Source organism: Poecilia reticulata, chromosome 8 (assembly GCF_904066995.2).
Source record: "Poecilia reticulata chromosome 8, P_reticulata-male-v2, whole genome shotgun sequence".
NCBI classification, from domain to species: domain Eukaryota; kingdom Metazoa; phylum Chordata; class Actinopteri; order Cyprinodontiformes; family Poeciliidae; genus Poecilia; species Poecilia reticulata.
The window spans coordinates 26,250,407-26,274,025 of NC_088837.1; the positions used below are offsets into that span (position 1 = coordinate 26,250,407).

At 45.1% G+C, this 23,619-nt stretch overlaps 1 protein-coding gene across 7 annotated transcripts in view; it reads right to left on the reverse strand.

Moving 5' to 3' along the window:
• Positions 1–23,619, reverse strand: part of shisa6a (shisa family member 6a) — an 80,711-nt gene that overhangs the window by 48,987 nt on the left and 8,105 nt on the right. For all 7 annotated transcript variants that reach the window (XM_008402810.2, XM_008402809.2, XM_008402814.2 and 4 more), the window contains exons 2-4: positions 19,848–20,005; positions 14,641–14,736; positions 14,275–14,343 (exon numbers count right to left, since the gene is read on the reverse strand). In XM_008402810.2, coding sequence (XP_008401032.1) covers positions 14,275–14,343; positions 14,641–14,736; positions 19,848–20,005 — 323 coding nt within the window. The remainder of the gene's footprint in view (positions 1–14,274; positions 14,344–14,640; positions 14,737–19,847; positions 20,006–23,619) is intronic.

Below are 23,619 nucleotides of genomic sequence, written 5' to 3' on the forward strand. Positions count from 1 at the left end.
GAAGAATGTGTCTAACTTTTCAGATGATTTAAATGAATATGGTAGAATAGAACGTAATTCAGTTACTGCTGCACCACTATTAAATTCAACCACAAGCTGGCCCTCAAACTGAGAATCAGCTTCAGCAATGATTTCAGTTTTCGTTATCTTACCATATTGTTTCAAGAAGTCAAACACTTCCTCCTTACCATAATCATCTGAAATGCCCTCAATCAAAACACAATTGGGAATTTTTACATCAAGTTTTTGAAATTCATCCATATTGTTGATGACAGGAAGAAAAAAAACAGAAAAATAAATAAATTTGTGTTTACAAAATGCCAACAACCTCCTGGCTAGCTCGCCAAGCTATGTAACCTGTGTTACATTCTAGGATTTGAAATAATCCAAATTATTTCTTAAAAAACTAACTAGGTTCGTCTGCTGGAGGTGGCGGCAAATTGTAAAACACAGAGACAAGTAGATGGTGCAAAAATCAGCGAAGTGTATTTATATTTACAATATATACAAAGTGTTTCACAACTGTGAAGTCCGGTTCCTTAAAACAAGGAAGTCTCTTTCGGTGATGAAAGAGAAAACAAAATAGTCCTTTAGTTCCCGCTGTGGATGGTTGGTTGAATTTCCAACCAGTTTGGAGACGGTTCCTCAGAGATTGGGTGGATTTCTGGTTCCGCTATGGTTAGCTCGCCAGTCCGGTCAGTGTACATAAACCAGACAGTTCTTAATGTGTCCCAGATCCTCCAGTTTACTCCGAGCGGGGTGGGATCTGGAACACACCTGGCCAGTTCCTCATCGACAGACAGACAGAGATCGTTTCAACGTACAGATGAGTGACCATATGTCTGCACGTCAGAGTCCGACAGCGTCTCCTACCTAAGGTGCGATTCAGCACCAATATAAGCCGTAGCTGTCAATTTAGGATGCTGACGTGCAGCTGTCACATGACATTCAAACATCGCGAGACCAATAATGATCTCGCCTGCTTGGTATTGAATAAGTTAAGGAACGGGGGCTTTTAATTAAATCTTTAAATAAAAATAAATAAAATTAGATCTAATCAAAATAGAAAATAAAAAACAAATCCAACAAAAAAATGATCCTGGTTACATGTGTTTGTTGGGATCTGTTTGTTGGGATCTGTTTGTTGGGATCTGTGTTTGTTGGGATCTGTGTTTGTTGGGATCTGTTTGTTGGGATCTGTGTTTGTTGGGATCTGTTTGTTGGGATCTGTTTGTTGGGATCTGTTTGTTGGGATCTGTGTTTGTTGGTATCAGTGTTTGTTGGGTTCTGTGTTTGTTGGGATCTTGTTTGTTGGGTTCTGTGTTTGTTGGGATCTGTTTTTGTTGGGATCTGTGTTTGTTGGGATCTGTTTGTTGGGTTCTGTGTTTGTTGGGATCTGTATTTGTTGGGTTCTGTGTTTGTTGGGATCTGTTTTTGTTGGGATCTGTTTGTTGGGATCTGTTTTTGTTGGGATCTGTTTTTGTTGGGATCTGTTTGTTGGGATCTGTTTTTGTTGGGATCTGTTTGTTGGGATCTTGTTTGTTGGGTTCTGTGTTTGTTGGGATCTGTTTTTGTTGGGATCTGTGTTTGTTGGGTTCTGTGTTTGTTGGGATCTGTGTTTGTTGGGTTCTGTGTTTGTTGGGATCTGTTTTTGTTGGGATCTGTTTGTTGGGATCTGTTTTTGTTGGGATCCGTGTTTGTTGGGATCTGTTTGTTGGGATCTGTGTTTGTTGGGATCTGTGTTTGTTGGGATCTGTTTTTGTTGGGATCTGTTTGTTGGGATCTGTGTTTGTTGGGATCTGTGTTTGTTGGGATCTGTTTGTTGGGATCTGTTTGTTGGGATCTGTTTGTTGGGATCTGTTTGTTGGGATCAGTGTTTGTTGGGATCTGTGTTTGTTTGGGATCTGTTTTGTTGGGATCTGTTTTGTTGGGATCTGTTTTGTTGGGATCTGTTTTTGTTTGTTGGGATCTGTTTTTGTTGGGATCCGTGTTTGTTGGGATCTGTTTGTTGGGACCCGTGTTTGTTGGGATCTGTTTGTTGGGATCTGTTTTTGTTGGGATCCGTGTTTGTTGGGATCTGTTTGTTGGGATCTGTTTGTTGGGATCTGTTTTTGTTGGGATCTGTTTTTGTTGGGATCTGTTTGTTGGGATCTGTTTTTGTTGGGATCTGTTTGTTGGGATCTGTTTTTGTTGGGATCCGTGTTTGTTGGGATCTGTTTGTTGGGATCTGTTTGTTGGGATCTGTTTGTTGGGATCTGTTTTTGTTGGGATCTGTTTTTGTTGGGATCTGTTTGTTGGGATCTGTTTTTGTTGGGATCTGTTTGTTGGGATCTGTTTTTGTTGGGATCTGTTTTTGTTGGGATCTGTTTGTTGGGATCTGTGTTTGTTGGGATCTGTTTGTTGGGATCTGTTTTTGTTGGGATCCGTGTTTGTTGGGTTCTGTTTGTTGGGATCTTGTTTGTTGGGTTCTGTGTTTGTTGGGATCTGTTTGTTGGGTTCTGTGTTTGTTGGGTTCTGTGTTTGTTGGGATCTTGTTTGTTGGGATCTGTTTTTGTTGGGATCAGTGTTTGTTGGGATCTGTTTTTGTTGGGATCAGTGTTTGTTGGGATCTTGTTTGGGTGGATTCAGACTGAAACTGGATTCAGACCAAACCGGCGGTAGCTGAAGCAGAGGGATTGGTTTCCCGTCAGGTGAGCAGAACAGCTCAGACGTGAGTCATCCTCCTCCGTGGAGACGGCAGGATTGATTAAAATATCGTTTCCATCAGGCAACTAGAGGCAGACTTTCTGTCTAGTTGAGGTCGCAGTTTTGTAGCAAATTCATTTTGAGACAAAAAGAGGTTCAGGTCTGAGATAATCTCCTAAATATCTGACTGAAAGATGTTAAGTCCTGAATTAGCAGCAAAAAGTGAAATCTGAGAGCCAAACGTCTCCGACTCACTGCAGCATCATTTTCACAAACAGATCTGCTGGGAGCCACCGGAGACATGATGTCATCTCAACGTTAATCAGGATGAACTGAGCCTGACTCATTCACTCATTCACCGTCATCCTGCATGAGGAGGTCTTGGGTTTGAATCCCAGCCAGGAGTTTGAATTTCCTCTTGTGGATTTTCAACTCTGACTTCCTCCCTCCATCCAGAAACTGTTTGGTTACTGGACTCTATCTCCTTTAGGTACCGCTAGCATCCTCCTGCTAGCGGTAGGCTAGCTAGTGCTTTTATTTTGGTTGTATTTACCCAGAATGCCCTGTGCTGTAGTCCACTTCCTGCTTTTGGAGCGCTCTCCGGTCCACTTGGCCCATTCAAACCAAACCAGAGTTCGCTTCAACCGAACCCAGACCGAATTTAGAGGACCAGAGGTCGGAGGTCGGTTAGCCTTCACACCTCACCAACCGGACCGGACATTCTAGAGAAACGGACCGGAGTTGGGTAAAAGAATATAACAAATGATTATTTATTATGTTCTGGTTTGAGTCCAATCCATCAGAATCAGAAAAGATATTTTCCAAATCATAACAGCTGTGCTGACTGAGGCGTTTCCACGTCCGGTTCTGACCCATCATCACCCTCCAACGCTCAGAGTGCCGACATGTTTACCTGATCAGTACCGATACGTTTCTATTTGATCAGTATTGATACGTTTCTATCTGATCAGTATTGATACGTTTCTATCTGATCAGTACTGATACGTTTCTATCTGATCAGTACTGATACGTTTCTATCTGATCAGTATTGATACGTTTCTATCTGATCAGTACTGATACGTTTCTATCTGATCAGTATTGATACGTTTCTATCTGATCAGTACTGATACGTTTCTATCTGATCAGTACTGATACGTTTCTATCTGATCAGTACTGATACGTTTCTATCTGATCAGTATTGATACGTTTCTATCTGATCAGTATTGATACGTTTCTATCTGATCAGTACTGATACGTTTCTATCTGATCAGTATTGATACGTTTCTATCTGATCAGTACTGATACGTTTCTATCTGATCAGTATTGATACGTTTCTATCTGATCAGTATTGATACGTTTCTATCTGATCAGTATTGATACATTTTTATCTGATCAGTATTGATACGTTTCTATCTGATCATTACTGATACGTTTCTATCTGATCAGTACTGATACGTTTCTATCTGATCATTACTGATACGTTTCGATCTGATCAGTATTGATACATTTTTATCTGATCAGTCTTGATACGTTTCTATCTGATCAGTACTGATACGTTTCTATCTGATCAGTACTGATACGTTTCTATTTGATCAGTATTGATACATTTTTATCTGATCAGTATTGATACGTTTCTATCTGATCAGTATTGATACGTTTCTATCTGATCATTACTGATACGTTTCTATCTGATCAGTACTGATACGTTTCTATTTGATCAGTATTGATACATTTTTATCTGATCAGTATTGATACGTTTCTATCTGATCAGTATTGATACATTTTTATCTGATCAGTATTGATACGTTTCTATCTGATCATTACTGATACGTTTCTATCTGATCAGTACTGATACGTTTCTATTTGATCAGTATTGATACGTTTCTATCTGATCAGTATTGATACGTTTCTATCTGATCAGTACTGATACGTTTCTATTTGATCAGTATTGATACGTTTCTATCTGATCAGTACTGATACGTTTCTATCTGATCAGTATTGATACGTTTCTATCTGATCAGTATTGATACGTTTCTATCTGATCAGTATTGATACGTTTCTATCTGATCATTACTGATACGTTTCTATCTGATCAGTACTGATACGTTTCTATCTGATCAGTACTGATACGTTTCTATTTGATCAGTATTGATACGTTTCTATCTGATCAGTACTGATACGTTTCTATCTGATCAGTATTGATACATTTCTATCTGATCAGTACTGATACGTTTCTATCTGATCAGTATTGATACGTTTCTATCTGATCAGTACTGACAGGCAGAGCGGTACTGAAGCCAGTCTCAAGCGGATCCGGTCCGTTTCGGTGAGCTTCTTCATGTGTCTGCGGTCGTTGCGCTGCTAACATCATTTCACGGCGGCGGCGCCCGCAGCCTCCCAGCTGAGGATGACAGAGCCTGACTCATTCATGACTCGGCTTTCTGAGCAGGTGAACTAATGCGCATTAAACTCGGCGTACGGTTCATTAGCACATGGGATAAAAATACTTCACAATTAAAACACTCCGTTATTGTTTTAATAAAGGTGCTGAAGATGATAGTTTAGCCTTTAGCTTCTTGTTTAACTCGTTTTGTGGTTCAGCAGACGCCTTCTACTGTCCACAGTTCCTCTGAATTACATCTTCTGTGTCAATCTATTAATATGCCTGAAACTAGTCATGTTCTCCCAGTTCTCTCCTGTGGATTCTCAGCTTTCACATCACCCGACCTCCAGAAAATCCAGTCTGTTCTTCACAAGCTTACGTCTCCTCTGCAGAGTCGGCCATCTTTAATTACACTAATCAAACGATGCAGCCAGCAGCGAGGCGGTCAGGAAGTCTGCTGACGGACGTTTGTGCTGCAGCGTTGAGAGAAACCAGCGATCGATCCCAACATGACAGGCAGGAGGGAGAGGTTATGATGTCACCATCAGCACCGTTAGTGGTGAACAGGAACTAGTTTGGGTCATTAACCTGGAACTAGGCTGAAGTTTCTACTGTGGAAACACCAATGAACATGTGTGTCTGTATGTTTCGCAGCATCTCTACCAGCTGCTCTCTACCAGTGGAGCGTTTTGACTCTTCATCCTCCCATCAGCTTCCTCCTGACCTGCGGTCGGGTCAGAAGGTCCGCAGCCTCAGCAGGGACCCGGACTCCCTCTCCACTGGTTCCAGTTCCTCCAGAGGAATCCAAGGCGTCCCAGACCAGCGGCGCTCCAGCGTGTCCCGGGTCTCCTCCTGGCAGGACGGACCCGGAACCGCTCAGCATCACCTCCTCATCCTGTCCTAACTTAACCAGTCCTAACTGTACCGGTCTTAACTGGACCGGTCCTAACTGGACCAGACCCAACTGGACCAGACCCAACTGGACCGGTCCCAACTGGACCGGTCCTAACTGGACCAGACCCAACTGGATCGGACCAGACCCAACTGGACCAGATCCAACTGGATCGGACCAGACCCAACTGGATCGGTCCCAACTGGACCAGACCCAACTGGACCAGACCCAACTGGATCGGACCAGACCCAACTGGACCAGACCCAACTGGACCAGACCCAACTGGATCGGTCCTAACTGGACCGGTCCTAACTGGACCAGACCCAACTGGATCGGACCAGACCCAACTGGACCGGTCCCAACTGGATCGGTCCCAACTGGACCAGACCCAACTGGATCGGACCAGACCCAACTGGACCAGATCCAACTGGATCGGACCAGACCCAACTGGATGACCCAACTGGATCGGTCCCAACTGGACCAGACCCAACTGGATCGGACCAGACCCAACTGGATCGGACCAGACCTAACTGGACCGGTCCTAACTGGACCGGTCCTAAATGGACCGGTCCTAACTGGACCGGTCCCAACTGGGGGTTTCATCAACTAGTTGACCTTTAACCTCGCCCTCAGTGACGTTTTAGGCGTCAGGTTGCTGAGTCGTAAACGTGTGGGGAATCACCGGAGCAGCAGCAGGATTTAACTACACCCCACCTCCAACGTGATGACCCGTTATAGTAACTTTCCGATATGCACAGTTATGGTCAGCGTAATAATCTGCCTCCTGGTGGTGCAGCTGTCCAGGGTGAGATTATAACTGATCATCAGCTCCGGCTGCTGTGAAGGAACAAACGTCCAGGCAGGAGATCACAGCAGGACCTCAGACAGGCTGAACAACAGATTTGTGTCTGAGAGTTTATGCCTGCAGCTGAAAGCCTGACGTTCCTGTGATGCCACAGCGACTAGTCAAAGTTGAGTTTGACTTTAAAAACCATGAAATGGTTGAAGTTCTGGTCCGAACCTCACATCATCACACGTTGGTTCAGTCTGGGTTCTCCTGCTTCCTCTCATGGTCCAACAACACGACGCTCTGGTTCCTGATGCTTCCCGGCTGCCCTGAGCAACAACAACGCTGAGTGACTTTAACTTTCCGTTGGCATGAACTCAAATCCTTCATCCCAGAGTCAAACACGTGACTGAAGAAGCGGATGAATCGTTTGTTTTGGTTTCTGCTCCAACGTCTCTGCTTACAGAGACTCACATTCCTCCCTGGTGTTGAGCGAAACCCAGAGCCTCCACAGAAACGCCGTCCAGCTTCACGCATCGTCGTTACTTCTGGTGAAGCAGAAACGGGCGGAGCTCAGAGGCCTGCTGGCGAAACGCTCAGTGATCTCCGGCCCAATGAAGCATCAGCAGACATGTTTCAGTACAGATCCCATCATGTTTCCATCCTGACTGCCAACATGCTCTCATAACGATGTGGAAAACGACTGAAACACTAAATTATTTCTCACGATTCTCCGTATTGGCATGTTGCAGAGCTGCTGCAAACTGAACTCTGAGCAAACAGAGAAATATTAACTTTACATAAAATAACCAACCGGTGGGTGGAGAGTTGGGAAGTTTTTTATCAGTAGACAGAGGTTATCATGATCACCTGGATTAAATTAAACAAGTTGACTCTGGCTGATCTGATATTTTAGATTAAAGGAGGCTGAACATCAACGGCTTTATTTTCAGATTTCAGTTTAAGAAAAGAGAATTACATTGAAGTTTGCGGTTCCATCATGGAAAATGGTTGAAATAAAAACGTACTTTCACTACCACTGAATCCAGTCCTGGACGCTCTGAAGGATTTCATTCAGAGGAACTTCTGTGGGAGATAAGTGACGATAACACTCATCTACGCTCCACGGAAAGCAATTTTAGCACTTGCACATCTGAAGATTGCGTAATTCTTCACACTCGTGTTTGTTCTGTTAAGCTTTTCTGAAACAGTCGTGGTTGGTAAACAAATTTGCCCTCCTCCACCTTCTTTGTTCATTTGTCTTTCAATTTTGCGCATTCATCAGGATGCTTGTTTTAAGGATTACATCCTGACTGGAAGCAGCTTAAAGGAGCCGGATCCAAATCAGGGAAGCTTCAAATGTGGAGCAAAACTGGTAGATGAAGGTCAAAGGTTTTCTCAGGAGCTTCAAGTCGTGATCGTATACGTTTGAAAATACGAAGCGACGTATTTGCAGGCGGCTAAATGAGTGCCTGAGTAGAAATGGACTGCGTGTATTTGAGGATGGAGCTGAGGAGGTTTAATGCGGGGGGCTAACAGGAGCCGACCTTCCTTACAGTGAGCTCTTCAGATGAGATTTCTACAAACAAACAGGCTCTGCATAATGCATGAGGCGCGGCTGGATGAGGAGGGTTAAGAGCCCGACTCTGTGTGTGTCAGGATGCCATGAATGAATTTCAATTATCAGGCCGGCCGTGTGATTGGACGACTTGTGGGACGCTCAGTGTGTGAGTTTCATGTAAGCGGCCTAATCAGGTTCATTAGCCGCCGTTTAGCGGACAGCGGCGATGAGGAGGCGAATCAGCTCGCATTGTGCGTTTGGCGGCTGCAGGTTTGTGCGTCGAGCGGAGGACCGTGAATCAGCCCCGTGGAGAACGAGGCGGAAATGACCACTTTGGCAAATACGGCGCTGACTTACAATGACCTGATAACGGCCAATCAGACGCTAATGGGCCTGGAAACTGCAGCAACTAACAGTTTACCAGACACACAGCAGGCGGGCGGGTCACGGGGAAGGTCACGCTGCTGACTGGAGGTCGTCTGAAGGTCGGCTTCACCAAACTGGACTTGAACCTGGATTCTGTTAGTTTCTGACAGGTTTTAAACCGATAACCTGGACCCAAAGCGGTCCGCAGCCGTCCTGCTGTTAAGAAACAGACAAATGTTTTCCTGCCGTTTGCTGCTGGTTCTGTCCAGATCGCAGCAGCTGGTTCTGATTGGACCTGGGTCGGAAATGTGTCCAGTTCTGTGGAACAGCAGATTTTCATTATTTATTTATTTTTTTACACATATTTTAACTCATTTTTCTTTTTCTCTTTTTGGGTTTAGTGAATGTTATTGAAGAGGTTTTGTAATTTTTCAGACTTTCTGGTTTGGCTTTTAACTCATTTTATGCCAGTATTTAATATGTTAGTTGTTTTTGTCAGATATTTTTGACGCTCTGTGTTTGTTTCTGACTGGCTGAGCCCAGATGTCCTGCTGAATGCCGTTTCTTTATTTTGCTGTGAAATGACCAACCTGTCCTTCATGGTGATTTTCTTTGGGCTTTTCAGACAATCTGATGGCAACGCGTTAGGAAAAATGCCCGTTGGTGTAAAAACTGTAAAAGTGACCTGGAGGCGTTTCTCCAGGCTGACAGTGAGTCTCCCTGTGTGGAGGTTTTTATTCTGTTTTTGCCGTCAGGAGTGTATTCTTTGTAAAATATGAGCAGAAAAAAACATTTTGGGTCAAAAATGCAAAACTGACAAGAGGTGCTACTTTGTTTTTGGTTTGATAATAATGCTAAATCTTCACTCACCTCAGGATGCTGCATGCTTGAGTTGATGACATTGCTGGGAAGTTGTCTGTACTAATATTACTTATATATTGTGGCGTCACTAAAAATTAAACGCCTGATGCATCTGAAAACTGATTTATTCCACCTTCGTTCCAAAATGTAAAAAACGATATAAAATATGTGCGCATCAAAAATGTGTCTCATTTCTTCACATTTAAATTCAAATAAAATTAGTTTTTAGTTTTGGTGAAACTTGATTACATTTTTTAATTGAGTTAATTGCAGGAATCACATTTTACTCAAAAGCTAACATCATAAGTAACATTTTCAATCCAAAAAGCCTTTTTGCTGCTAAATTAACCCATAAATGGACTTATTTCTATCAACAACAGAAATATTTACTGTTTTAATCTGATCTTCAACCATCTGATGGAGCAAAGAGTTTCAGCCCTGACCATTCATGGAGCTTCTTTACAAATGTGGATGCTAACATTAGCATTAGCTGCTACATGTTTAGCATTCCGATGCTATTTCGCTTGAATAGCTTCACGAATAGGCTAACTCCTTTAGCACCAACTGAACATCATTTTCTAAAAACATTTTAAAAATGTTAGATTAATATAAGAAATTTTCTAGATTTTTTTTTAATCCAATTTTTTTTCTAGAAGATTTTTTATATTAATCTCAAAATTGTTAATTTGTTTTTAGCAAATATTTGACTTTTTTGGCAGGAATGTAATCCTCCTTTTCCGTCTATTATGACCCTACTATGCTGTGGTGTAAGAGAGAGGCGTGAATGAATTCAGATAAATCTGATCCGTTTCAGATAAAACCAGATAAGGTGTTTTTTAGGAAGCTGCAGTCTGACTCCTCTTTTGGACTGAACCGACACGAAGCATCATCCAGCCGGAGAGACGACGACGTCACAACCAGACTTCATCCGTCTGAGACTTAAAGTTTCACTCCGAGTTCATGTGACAAACAGAAGCTGGAGAGGCAGAAACAGGCCAGTGATGCCTTCACCTGGACCTGCCACACATGGACACACACACACGGACACACACTGCGGCCCAGAGGAATCACAGCGGGAAGACAAGGTCACCTTGAGTGGATAAGAGGTGGCAGAGGGGGTGATGCTGTTCCCTCAGGGGAAAACAGGGAACAACTCATGAAAAAGTAATTGAGCAGGATGCAGATCGGTGGACGGCGCATCGGGGAGCGAGAGGAAAAACAGAAACGCCTGAGAGACGCTGCAGAGGGATTAATAAACCTGTGATTCTTAAGGTTCAGCCTCCATGTCAACATTAGAGCAGCTGAAGACACTAATATGTTTTCTGAAGAAACTTTTAGTACATTAGGAAACTGAGTTGATTTGCCTGATTTAAGCTAATGATGGATTCCTGGGGGAAGTTCATAAACGGACACGACAGATTCAAAGCGTCCAATAAAATAAAATGTCCAACTACTTTTCTTTAGCTCGGAACTACAGGCTCTTATTCTGAAAATCAAACGACACACGAAACCTTAACAGTGATAAAAATGATCAACATGTTGAAGAGAAAATGGTCCGAAAAATGAGTTAAAACGTCACTGGATTCATCCATTCATCAAGCATTATTCATCCATCATTCATCCATTCATCAAGCATTATTCATCCATCATTCATCCATTCATCAAGCATTATTCATCCATCTATCCATCCATCCATCATCCATTCATCAAGCATTATTCATCCATCCATCCATCCATCCATCCATCCATCCATCCATCCATCCATCCATTCATCATCCATTCATCATCCCTCCATCATCCATCATCCATCCATCCATCATCCGTTCATCCATCATCCATCCATCCATCCATCATCCATCCATCCATCCATCCATCATCCATCCATCCATCATCCATTCATCATCCCTCCATCATCCATCATCCATCCATCCATCCATCATCCATCGATCCATTCATCATCCATTCATCATCCATTCATCATCCCTCCATCATCCATCATCCATCCATCCATCCATCATCCATCGATCCATTCATCATCCATCCATCATCCATTCATCATCCATTCATCATCCATCCATCATCCATCCATCTTTTCTCTTCATTCTTAAATGCAGTGAATTTACCGTAAATCCACTGAGAGCATCTGAACGTTTCAGAGGGTGTACTTACTTTTGCCTCTTTGCTAATGACTCAACATTTGTTCTTAATGATCTTCGTCACATAATTAACTTCCCACCAATCTATTCCCTTCGCTGAAGCATCAGACTAATAAGGTGATTCAAAGCTGAATTAACTGGGAAGGAAAACAACATTTAAAGGTTTTCATTAGATCAGAGAAACTCGAGAACACGAAGAAGGTCAGGAGGATGAAGAAGAGATACGACTGGGCTGAGGAGGAGGAGAAGGAATGAAACGTTTGGGACGGAAACAGGAAGGATTCATCAGAAGAGAAGCAAAAGACAATGAAGCAAATGAAAGGCAGGAGGGAAAGAAAACAACAGATGGACCAGGAAGTGGAAAGAGTTAAAAAGATTAGAAATAGAGAAAGAAAACAGGAAATGTGAGTAAAGGAGCAGAATCCAGTTTTCATGCAACTGAAGGAAAGAGGAAGAAACGGGAGGATGAAAAAGAGAAAAGTTGGAAAATAAATGAAGATATATTCAATAAATGAGTTTATAAATATGCCAAACTGAATGAAAATCCATAAATAACAACATCCTGCATCAGTTTTCATGTGATTTGATTAATTATATGTTATTGATAAATATGAAATAGAGCCTAATGCTGCTTCTAATCGGCTTCCTGACAGGATGACCTTTAACCTCTGACCTACTTCCTGTCCCTGCTGCATTCCCACAGGATGATGCTGCCACCACAACAACTAGCATGCAGAGAGCTCATTTACACAATTATTGCAAAAAAATAAAACAAAATAAAACATGGAGTTAAAGAGGAACGAATCATTTGGTGACGAGCAAATTAGCAGGAGGAAACACGTCTGTCTGTCTGTCTGTCTGTCTGTCTGTCTGTCTGTCCATAGTTCAGATATTACCAGCATAACTAAACAAAATTCAGATTTGTTGCTCACAAGTCCCTAACAGACTCATTCATCCACCCAGACCTGCAACCGGACCTTCAGCCGGACCTCAGACCTGCAGCCGGACCTCAGACCTGCAGCTGGACCTGCAGCCAGACCTGCAGCCGGACCTCAGACCTGCAGCCGGACCTCAGACCTGCAGCTGGACCTCAGACCTGCAGCCGGACCTCATGCCTGCAGCCGGACCTCAGGCCTGCAGCCGGACCTCAGACCTGCAGCCGGACCTCAGACCTGCAGCCGGACCTCAGGCCTGCAGCTGGACCTCAGACCTGCAGCCGGACCTCATGCCTGCAGCCGGACCTCAGGCCTGCAGCCGGACCTGCAGCCAGACCTGCAGCCGGACCTCAGACCTGCAGCCGGACCTCAGACCTGCAGCCGGACCTGCAGCCAGACCTGCAGCCGGACCTCAGACCTGCAGCCGGACCTCAGACCTGCAGCCGGACCTGCAGCCAGACCTGCAGCCGGACCTCAGACCTGCAGCCGGACCTCAGGCCTGCAGCTGGACCTCAGACCTGCAGCCGGACCTCAGACCTGCAGCCGGACCTCAGACCTGCAGCCGGACCTCAGACCTGCAGCCGGACCTCAGACCTGCAGCCGGACCTCAGACCTGCAGCCGGACCTCAGACCTGCAGCCGGACCTCAGACCTGCAGCCGGACCTCAGACCTGCAGCTGGACCTCAGACCTGCAGCCGGACCTCAGACCTGCAGCTGGACCTGCAGCCGGACCTCATGCCTGCAGCCGGACCTCAGGCCTGCAGCCGGACCTCATGCCTGCAGCCGGACTTCAGGCCTGCAGCCGGACCTCACGCCTGCAGCCGGACCTCAGGCCTGCAGCCGGACCTCAGACCTGCAGCCGGACCTCAGACCTGCAGCTGGACCTCAGACCTGCAGCCGGACCTCAGACCTGCAGCTGGACCTGCAGCCGGACCTCAGGCCTGCAGCCGGACCTCAGGCCTGCAGCCGGACCTCAGGCCTGCAGCCGGACCTCAGGCCTGCAGCCGGACCTCATGCCTGCAGCCGGACCTCAGACCTGCAGCCGGACCTCAGGCCTGCAGCCGGACCTCAGGCCTGCAGCCGGACCTCAGGCCTGCAGCCGGACCTCAGACCTGCAGCCGGACCTCAGGCCTGCAGCCGGACCTCAGGCCTGCAGCCGGACCTCAGACCTGCAGCCGGACCTCAGGCCTGCAGCCGGACCTCAGGCCTGCAGCTGGACCTCAGACCTCCAGCCGGACCTCAGACCTGCAGCTGGACCTGCAGCCGGACCTCATGCCTGCAGCCGGACCTCAGGCCTGCAGCCGGACCTCAGGCCTGCAGCCGGATCTCAGGCCTGCAGCCGGACCTCATGCCTGCAGCCGGACCTCAGGCCTGCAGCCGGATCTCAGGCCTGCAGCCGGACCTCAGACCTGCAGCCGGACCTCAGGCCTGCAGCCGGACCTCAGGCCTGCAGCCGGACCTCAGACCTGCAGCCAGACCTCAGACCTGTAGCTGGACCTGCAGCCGGACCTCAGACCTGCAGCCAGACCTGCAGCCGGATCTCAGGCCTGCAGCCGGACCTGACCCAGTGTGACCTTTCGGGCCCCTGCCGTGGCCCCTCCTCCCGTGTCGGGGTGAGCCAAGTGCAGGTGGATCTGTTTGGACCTACCGTAGGACATGGGGACGTCCAGGTCGCCCTGCCAGGACATCTGACCCGATTCGTCGATGGATTGCTGAGCTGTTGAAACACAAACAGGTTTCCTGTTCAGGACTTTTTCCCAATCAGACAAAGTCTGGAGAATTCAAAATGAAGAGAATAAAAACAGCCTTGCTGCCTTTCACACCGTCGGCCCACAAACCGGACGTGTTACTTTGTCTTTAGAAGTTTGTGTAAGAACTTTGCAAGATGTCACTTGTAGCCGCTGCGGACTGAAAAGTCCAAGTTTCATTATGGAAAACAAAAGTCACATGGAGGGTTTGTGTTCCTGAAGCAAACAGGAAGTGGCTGTGGAGCAGGAACATCCGGATGCGTTACCTTTCAGGTGGCTCCGGCCCAGAGTGACGAACCCAGAGGAGATGAAGTTGTGCATGTCTGGTCCTCCGGGACGCAGGGTGTCCTTCCCATAATGCCCTGGGAACAAACATCAACAGATTATTACGCTTTCATTTTATGGCATGTTAATGTAAATATTTTTTAACAATTCCTTGCTGTTGCATATTTAAAAAATGCTCAAATAATTATTTTGTACAAGTTGGGGTTGAGATTAATAACAACGACTACAACAGTAATGGGAAGACGAGCATTAAATTCAGATTTATTCTGCTGCGTTATTTTATTTTATACTTCATAACCCAACAGTCTCCGGTTGAAAGTTCAGTTTCTATTTGCTGATTTAGCATCACATGAATGATAAATGAATAAATCAGAAAACACTGAGCTGTGTCAGTTACTGCAAGCATTCAGTATGCTGAGGTGAGGGAGTTCTTCACCAGGGTAGACAGAGAGTATGCATAAAGTAGCATGAGATTAATGAATGTTATATAACACTTCGATATGTTGCAGCATTACCAAAGACATGTACAGCAGTAAAGCCTGAAGTTTTCATTTAAAAAACAAAAACAAAAACCGATGGCAGCTGGAATCCAAATGTTTGCAGCTAAATGCATCATAAACTGCATCTGGATGCAAAAAATAAAAACAGCATAAAAACAACAGGGAGGAAATGGAGGTTTGATCTGAGGCTCCTGGTTCACAAACAGGTGAGAATCAAACGGTGAACAAAGAGAATCAGAAAGTATCAGGTGAGATTTATTTATTTTTAAAGCTAAAGTCTTAAATTAAACAGAACCTCCGTTTCCTCTCCTTCCTGCGGTTTAATGGGAAGCCAGATGAGAATGCTAACCAGGGCTAGCGTGGCGCTACAGATGAATTCACTCTAAGGTGGGAATATTGAATCATCAATATTTATTACCAGAAATGCAATCAGCATATTTCAGAGCTGTCATATTCCTCCCTGTCAATCCTCCGTTTTTCTGACAGTTTGTAGCTCAGAGAGGGAAATTTATCGGATGTTTTTTTAAGAATGAATGTTGCTAAAAACCAACCAATAAGAAAGAGCTTTTGTTTTTGGTTTTCTTTGTGTCTGCTGCTCCAAAGCACTGTGGCTGGAAGGAGCTGATCATAAATCTGGACCTGAGAGCAAATTAAAAACCAAAAGAGGAGAAAAAATGTAAATGCCAGAAGGTCCATGTTGAGTTTTTCCAGTCTGCTCTCTGATTTAACCAGTTTACCAGTTAAATGGCTCCATGGAGCCACTGGGAGCAGCGGATCTGGGATCCAAACCACCGTGAGGGAAACGCCTGGGAGCGTCCGGCCTCCCTCCTCATACCGTTTTTAATAAAACACAGACTATGATTAAAAATTCAACACCACAAGCTTTAATTTAGAAATAATAATAAAAAACATTAAAAGCTTCATTTTGATCACTTCCAACTTCACGTGTGTATTCTCAAAGGAAAGATGAAATCATGTTGACTTCGTCCTAATACATGAATTATTCCCAGGTGGAAACATGAACGCATCAGGAAAACGACGCTGCAGAACGGCAGCCGCCAGGAAACCGTTCAGACGGTTTACTGGTCAGACACGTGACAACAGGTCACCAGGAACCCATCCATCCATTTTCTTTCACCCTTGTCCCTCAGTGGGGTCGGGAGGGTTGCTGGTGCCTCTCCAGCTAACGTTCCGGGCGAGAGGCGGGGTCACCTGGACAGGTCGCCAGTCTGTCGCAGGGCAACACAGAGACACACACACACTCACACCTAGGGGCAATTTGGAGAGGCCAATTAACCTGACAGTCATGTTTTTGGACTGTGGGAGGAAACCGGAGTACCTGGAGAAAACCCACCATGCACAGGGAGAACATGGAGACTCCATGCAGAAAGACAGGGAATCGAACCCAGAACCTTCTTGCTGCAAGGCAACAGCTCTACCAACTGCGCCACTGTGCAGCCCTCACCAGGAACCCAAAACAAACTTCTTAGAAAACAGTGTCTGAGTCCATGTCATGGAAAGAAGCTTCTGGTCTGAATCACCTGGTATTTCATATTCCTAACGATAAATCTGTGTTTCCTGTAGGAAGCAGAAGGTGGAAAATATGCAAGAGTGACCTGATATTCAGCTTTGGCAGAAGATTTTTGCTTCTAGAGATGTTTTGAATTTTATCTGGGAACGAATCCAAGGAAACGGCTGGCTAGTTTTCCAAGCAGTGACTAAAATCCACTGTAAGAGCAGCAGCTTCCAGAAACGAGGCGAAACGCCTCCAATCCCAGCAGAACTGGGATCACACTGATCCCAGTACAGAAACCAGTATGAGCTGCAGGGAGGATCCCAGTCTGGGAGCGTTAGCGGGCGCTGCCTCCAAACCACAGAAGAAGAAGGATTTCATCAGGCAGAACAACAAATGGGATTCAAATTGATTTTAGTTTGACTTTTACTCTAAAACGCCTTAAAATGGTCCTTCTTGTGTAAAAAGACAGTTTATTAAATGTGAGTAGATTAAACCTGAGAGTTTATTTTTTATTAATTGTTTCTGAACAAGAACAAAACGGACGAAAGGAAGTCAAACCCTGTGGCTCCCACCTGTTTTTACTTGAATAAACAAAACTAACTCTGCCTTTAAATGTTTCATTTGAACATTTAGCATGTGACAGAAAAGTACAGCTGAAAAGTTTATATGCAGATTTTAAGTGAACTTTTAAAATTTAACAAAAATAAAGAAGCAAATAAAACATGTTTCCTTCTGCAGGTTGGAGCGAACCAACCAGGACACGCGAGGCGTGATGTCATCAGATAAACAGGAAGTAGAAACCAGCATGGAGCACAGGAGCATGTTGCAGATAAGCTGTAATTATTCTGGTGACAGAAATCTGACTCTATAGCAGAAACGGCCGATCAGTCAGGGGAGGTAAATGTTTAATCAGTGAATCTGTTTCTGCGTCAGTTCAGTTTCTGTAAAAACTGATTTTCTAAAGTAAGGAAGCCATTTTGAATTTTCCTGATTTTACTCTTCAAACTGTTCATAAACACCGAGATGGAAAACAGTTACTGCGTCGATTCAAACCACACCAAACTTGTTTTAGGTCAGAATTACAAACCTTATTTCTATTTGCTAAAAGCTGCAGAAAAATCAAGGAGATTTATTCCTCAGGCCTGAAGCCTCTCCATGCTGAGGTTATTTTCCATCTGGACTCAAACTTTAACTTCCTGCTGGTGTTTTCAGACGCTGCTTCAATATTTCAACATTTTGTTGTTTCCTCCTGATGTTTCATGAAGTTCTCCAGTTCCTCCTGCAGCAAAACGACCCAAAATACACCAAACACTTTCAGCTGGAGGAGAAAATGGTTTGTCCATTTCTCTTTCCCTCCTAACGTGCTGACCTAACCTCTCTGTCACTAAATATTTTTAAAATATTTCCCAGATGGGAATCTTTTCTTATCCTGAAGTTACTGTTCTGTCTCCATGTCTCACTTGAGGGTTTTAGCAGAATTGATAGAAACTGAAACATTTTCCATGTACTTATTTGATCAGTTGTCACTGAAGAGTTTTTACATTTTGAAATGTCATGAATTTGCTTTTATTCAGAATTAATGACCGTCTGTTTCAGCTAACACACTAATTTATTGAGTTTCTGTCTCCAAATATTCATATTCTATGTTTTATTCTTCCTCAGAAAACGATCCGTGTTTCAGGCTGTGATAAATATTCCTTCACTTCATCAATTCTTTGTTTATAAAATGGCTAAAATGTGTGATGTGAGTCACGTCTCTTCATTAGCACCTCAGATTCAAACACACTCATCACGTCAGCCTGCTGTTGTCTCAACAGTAGCAGGACAGAAAGATGCACTTTGTAAAATCCTCTAAAATCCTCTTCCTTTAATATTTCATTAACTTTTATTGATGGTTTTCTGTTGAATTTGGTCTGTAATTTATTTCTGTTGTGATTTGAAACAGAAACAGTTCAGTCATTTTATCAAAATGTTGGATTAGGAAGAATCAAAACGATTCGTTATAAATCAGTTTCTGCTGATGCCGGAGTTTCATTTTCCTCCTGAAACTCTGCAGTTTGCTTTAGTGCTGCTGTTGTTCAGCTCAGACTAACATTTAATAAGCTTTACATTAATACTTTACATGAGTTAGAAAAAATACAGCAATAAAAACCCAGGAAAGAGTTAATGTCTTAATCTGAAACACGCCGAGCGTTTGGGGTTAACTAGTTAGTGAATAAACTTTAAAATTGACCCAGAAGTGTCCAACGGAGCGCTGCTGAGTGACGTCATCGTTCTTCTGCGCATGTCCGACGCATTTAACAACCAGGCCGAAAATAAAAACAGATTTCTGCTAAAACGTTTTTAAAAATCTGATTTGAGAATCAAGACCAGCCGTAAGCGCAGCAGGAACCTGAACAGCTGCTGACTATCATTTTAGTTTTTATTCCAGTTCGGTTCAGGTTAACCAGTGAATAATTCATGTTGCTGTGGAAACATGTTAGAAAGCTCCCAGTCTGTGTTGCATCATCTCATCAGGTCAATGTTTGAAGCAGCTGCTGATAAGGACAATGATGATGATGATGATGATGAATCTGGGATCCATCCTGGGTCAGTCAGGAAGTCCGCCGATCCCAGGAGCCGCGATCCGGAGACCCGCCGGAGAAAACCGGAGAAATGACGGAAAAAACCGGAGAAATGACGGAAAAAACCGGAGAAACGACGGAAAAAACCGGAGAAATGACGGAAAAAACCGGAGAAATGACGGAAAAAACCGGAGAAATGACGGAAAAAACCGGGAGAAACGACGGAAAAAACCGGAGAAATGACGGAAAAAACCGGGAGAAACGACGGAAAAAACCGGGAGAAATGACGGAAAAAACCGGAGAAATGACGGAAAAAACCGGAGAAACGACGGAAAAAAAGGAGAAATGGCGGAAAAAAACTGAATTACCTCCAGACTAGAGATTCTATTAGCCACCGAGATAAACGGAGAACTATCAGCCTAGAACCGACGCTTAGTGGACTAAAGCAGAACCAAGAACCGTTTATTTCTTATTTATTGGCATGAAAATGAGGGAAACGAATCAACTCAAGTAGGAAAAGATGCAGCAAATGAAAGCAGGTAAAGTTTTCAGCAGCAGGTTATGGTGGGTTTCCGCGTCCAGCTGGTTTGAACCTGCTGGTTTCCTACCGTGGTTGGACGTCTTGCTGTGGACCGGAGTGTAGTGGTTCTTTGAGCTCCTGACCGGCGTCTCGTCTTTGGGAGAACCATCCATGGCCGCCATGTTTTCATGCTCAAACTGCGAAGCTGAAACCGGCCCTTGCTGCCTCAGGATGTCCGCCAGCGCTCTGGAAGGAAACCACACGTTTCATTGTCGTTTCGTTGCTTTTCTCTCTGCTTGTTCTGCAGGATTTAAAATGAAGGCCAGCAGATTCACTGACACAGGAGGAGAATTAAGACGCTGCACCTGATAACATGGCAGCAAATGTTGCTGTAACAACACAGGATGAAACACAGCTAGCATGTAGCAACATGCTCCATTTAAAGTTAACATTTATAAATAAAATGACTTTTTAAACTTTTCTGAATATGTAAACCTGGAATATTTGGTTTGAGACAATAAAACATTTCTTAAACTTTTATAAAATTGTGCATTTTACACTTCAGCTCACAAACTAAGCCTTCGTGATTAATCACAGAATCTGATTACATTTTAATCGAATGACAGGACCAGTACATATTGTGTTTATTTCAAATGTAATGGAGAAAGAGAATAAAGGCCAATATCAGAAATCTGCCTCCAGACCCTCAGAAAGAGAAAACTGAGAAACCACAGCGACAAACAAATAAAACCACAAGAACTTGAACTTCACTGAAAAGTCAAAGTGCTCGTTAAAACACAGACGTGTTTTAATGTGTGGGAGGAAATGCTGACGACAACCAGAGGTTGAGTGGAATTGGGTTTTCAGTGAAACAGAACAAAAGCAGCAGAAAACGACTCTCGGCCTCATGAAGCGTGACACGAGGAAAAGTAACGCCCAGATTCCCAAAGCTGCGCCGACAGGCTCTGCGTTTCCTTAAAGGAAATAAAAAGGGCAGCCTAACTGTGTCAATGTCAGCCTAATGCAAACACACTTCTCCATAACTTGGTGACTTTGGGAGAAATTGGGAGTATTAATAGCATTTCCCTTCCAGGGCGAGCTCACTTTCGCCGTTTCCTTTTTGCAGACGGAGACGACCTGATTTCCTCGGTCCCAGCTGACTGCCGCGTCGCCACGCATCGCGCTAAAGAATGGACGCAAAGGAGAAAGATGGAAAACAGGTTTCCATCCTGTGGAGCGGCTTGGGAGCCGCGTTTGAAACGATCCCAGGAATTCGTTTCCTCGTGACAAACCTGATCTTCTCCGAAAACTCCTTCAATCCAGAGGAAAAGAAGAAACAAAGAAGTTCCATGTTTAAGTCAGATTTAGGGCTGGACTTTGACTAGGCCACTGAAACACCTTGTTTATTTCTTATTCAGACTTCCTGCTGAGTTTCAGATCATTGTCCTGCTGACTCAGTTTGGGTCAGCTGACTGTAGGACGCTGCGGTAGGAGAGGAGGTCAAGGTCGGCACGAACCCTCAACGTGAGGCGTTCAGGTACAGCGTGAGGCGTTCAGGTTCAGCGTGAGGCGTTCAGGTACAGCGTGAGGCGTTCAGGTTCAGTGTGAGGCGTTCAGGTGCAGCGTGAGGCGTTCAGGTTCAGCGTGAGGCGTTCAGGTTCAGCGTGAGGCGTTCAGGTTCAGTGTGAGGCGTTCGGGTTCAGCGTGAGGCGTTCGGGTTCAACGTGAATCCTCAACGTGAGGCGTTCAGGTACAGCGTGAGGCGTTCAGGTTCAGCGTGAGGCGTTCGGGTTCAGTGTGAGGCGTTCAGGTTCAGCATGAACCTGAACCGTCATGCTGTTCGGGTTCAGCATGAGGCGTTCAGGTTCAACGTGAGGCGTTCAGGTTCAACGTGAGGCGTTCAGGTACAGCGTGAGGCGTTCGGGTTCAGTGTGAGGCGTTCAGGTTCAGTGTGAGGCGTTCGGGTTCAACGTGAATCCTCAACGTGAGGCGTTCAGGTACAGCGTGAGGCGTTCAGGTTCAGCGTGAAGCTGAACCTGAACCGTCATGCTGTTCGGGTTCAGCATGAGGCGTTCAGGTTCAACGTGAGGCGTTCAGGTTCAACGTGAGGCGTTCAGGTACAGCGTGAGGCGTTCAGGTTCAGCGTGAATCCTCAACGTGAGGCGTTCAGGTACAGCGTGAGGCGTTCAGGTTCAGCGTGAAGCTGAACCTGAACCGTCATGCTGTTCGGGTTCAGCATGAGGCGTTCAGGTTCAACGTGAGGCGTTCAGGTTCAGCGTGAGGCGTTTGGGTTTGGTGTGAGGCGTTCGAAAATAAGAAACAACCCATAAACAGCTGTGATGAGCATTTTGATCGTATTTTTATAAATATCGACGCTGTAGAATCCGTTTTACGCTGTGGAACATAAAACCATAAAAACTAAGATTCCTTCTTTCAGCTCGTTGACCAGCAGTGCTCAGCAGTAGGTGTGGGAGGGGGCAGCTGCTGCAGCAGCTGAACGTTTGATGATGGCGCAGTAACTGGTAACCATGGTTACCGCGTGGTACCGGCCCGTTCCTCCGGTTCCCCTCAGTCACCTCCAGCTTCATGAGGATCTGCACAGAATGAAGCCGAAGCGTTTGGTTTGGTTGTTTTGTGAGATTTGACCGAAATGAGGAAACTCTGGATGAGAAATATCTGCTTCAGCCGACGGCTGGTTTCTGCTTTCACGCCGTTTTCTGCTGCATTCAGGGAACAGAAGCTCCTCGCCGCCGCCAGGCATTTCAGTTTGCTCTGCAGGAAGTGATCAATACGACCTGATGGAGTCGCAGCCTCGCTCACTGTTCTGCCGTTTTCAGTGAAGGTCACAGAGCAAACAAAGGACGGACGGCTGGACGGACAGCTGGACGGAGGCTCAGTATTCCTCTCACACTGGCCGAAACCTTCAGCAAAGCGCCGGAAATGAACAGACTTTTCAGGAGCCAAATAAAAACTAATCCTGTCATCCAGCATCTTTACCAAAACTGAAAGGATGTAACTTCATGAGAAGAAGGGATGTTACTGAGCACAGAGAAGATTCTTCAAAACGAAGCAACAAAAGCAGATAAAACTGGTTGTTCTTCTGGCTTAAAGCCTCATAGAAAAACTGTTTCCACTCCTAGACCGACAGTAAACCCGAACCTGGACGCGTAGGAAATCCCAGAGTCGGTTACCAGCAGCTGGATGAAGAACGTCTGGCTGAGTCTGATTGTTCTTAAATCATTCAGTCCAAATGGACCAGAGAGCAGGACGACGCTAACGGCTCAAGAATAAAAGCAAGAAGTACATGACTAATATTTACTGCACCACACACACACACACCACACACACACACCACACACACACACACACACACACACACACACACGCATGCATACACACACAAACGCACACACTCACACACACACGCACACACACACACTCACACGCATGCATACACACACAAACGCACACACTCACACACACACACGCACGCATACACACACACACACACAAACGCACACACTCACACACACACACACACACACACACACACACACACACACACACACACACACACACACACACACACACACACACACACGCACTCACACACACACACACGCACACACACACACACACATCTTCTCAACCCTGATAAGGAAAATCCAACCTTTAATTTGACTGCATTTGTGGAACGGTGAGGAAAAAAGCCCAAAGTTGAACAGATTTAAATCCAGAGCTGCACTTATTTCCTCCTCCAACATTTCAAATGTTTGCAGCGAACAGAGAGACGATCTGCGTCCGTCTGGACAATCTGGATTTTCAGGATTCTGGTGTTTCTGACCAGGTTTCAGGTTTCA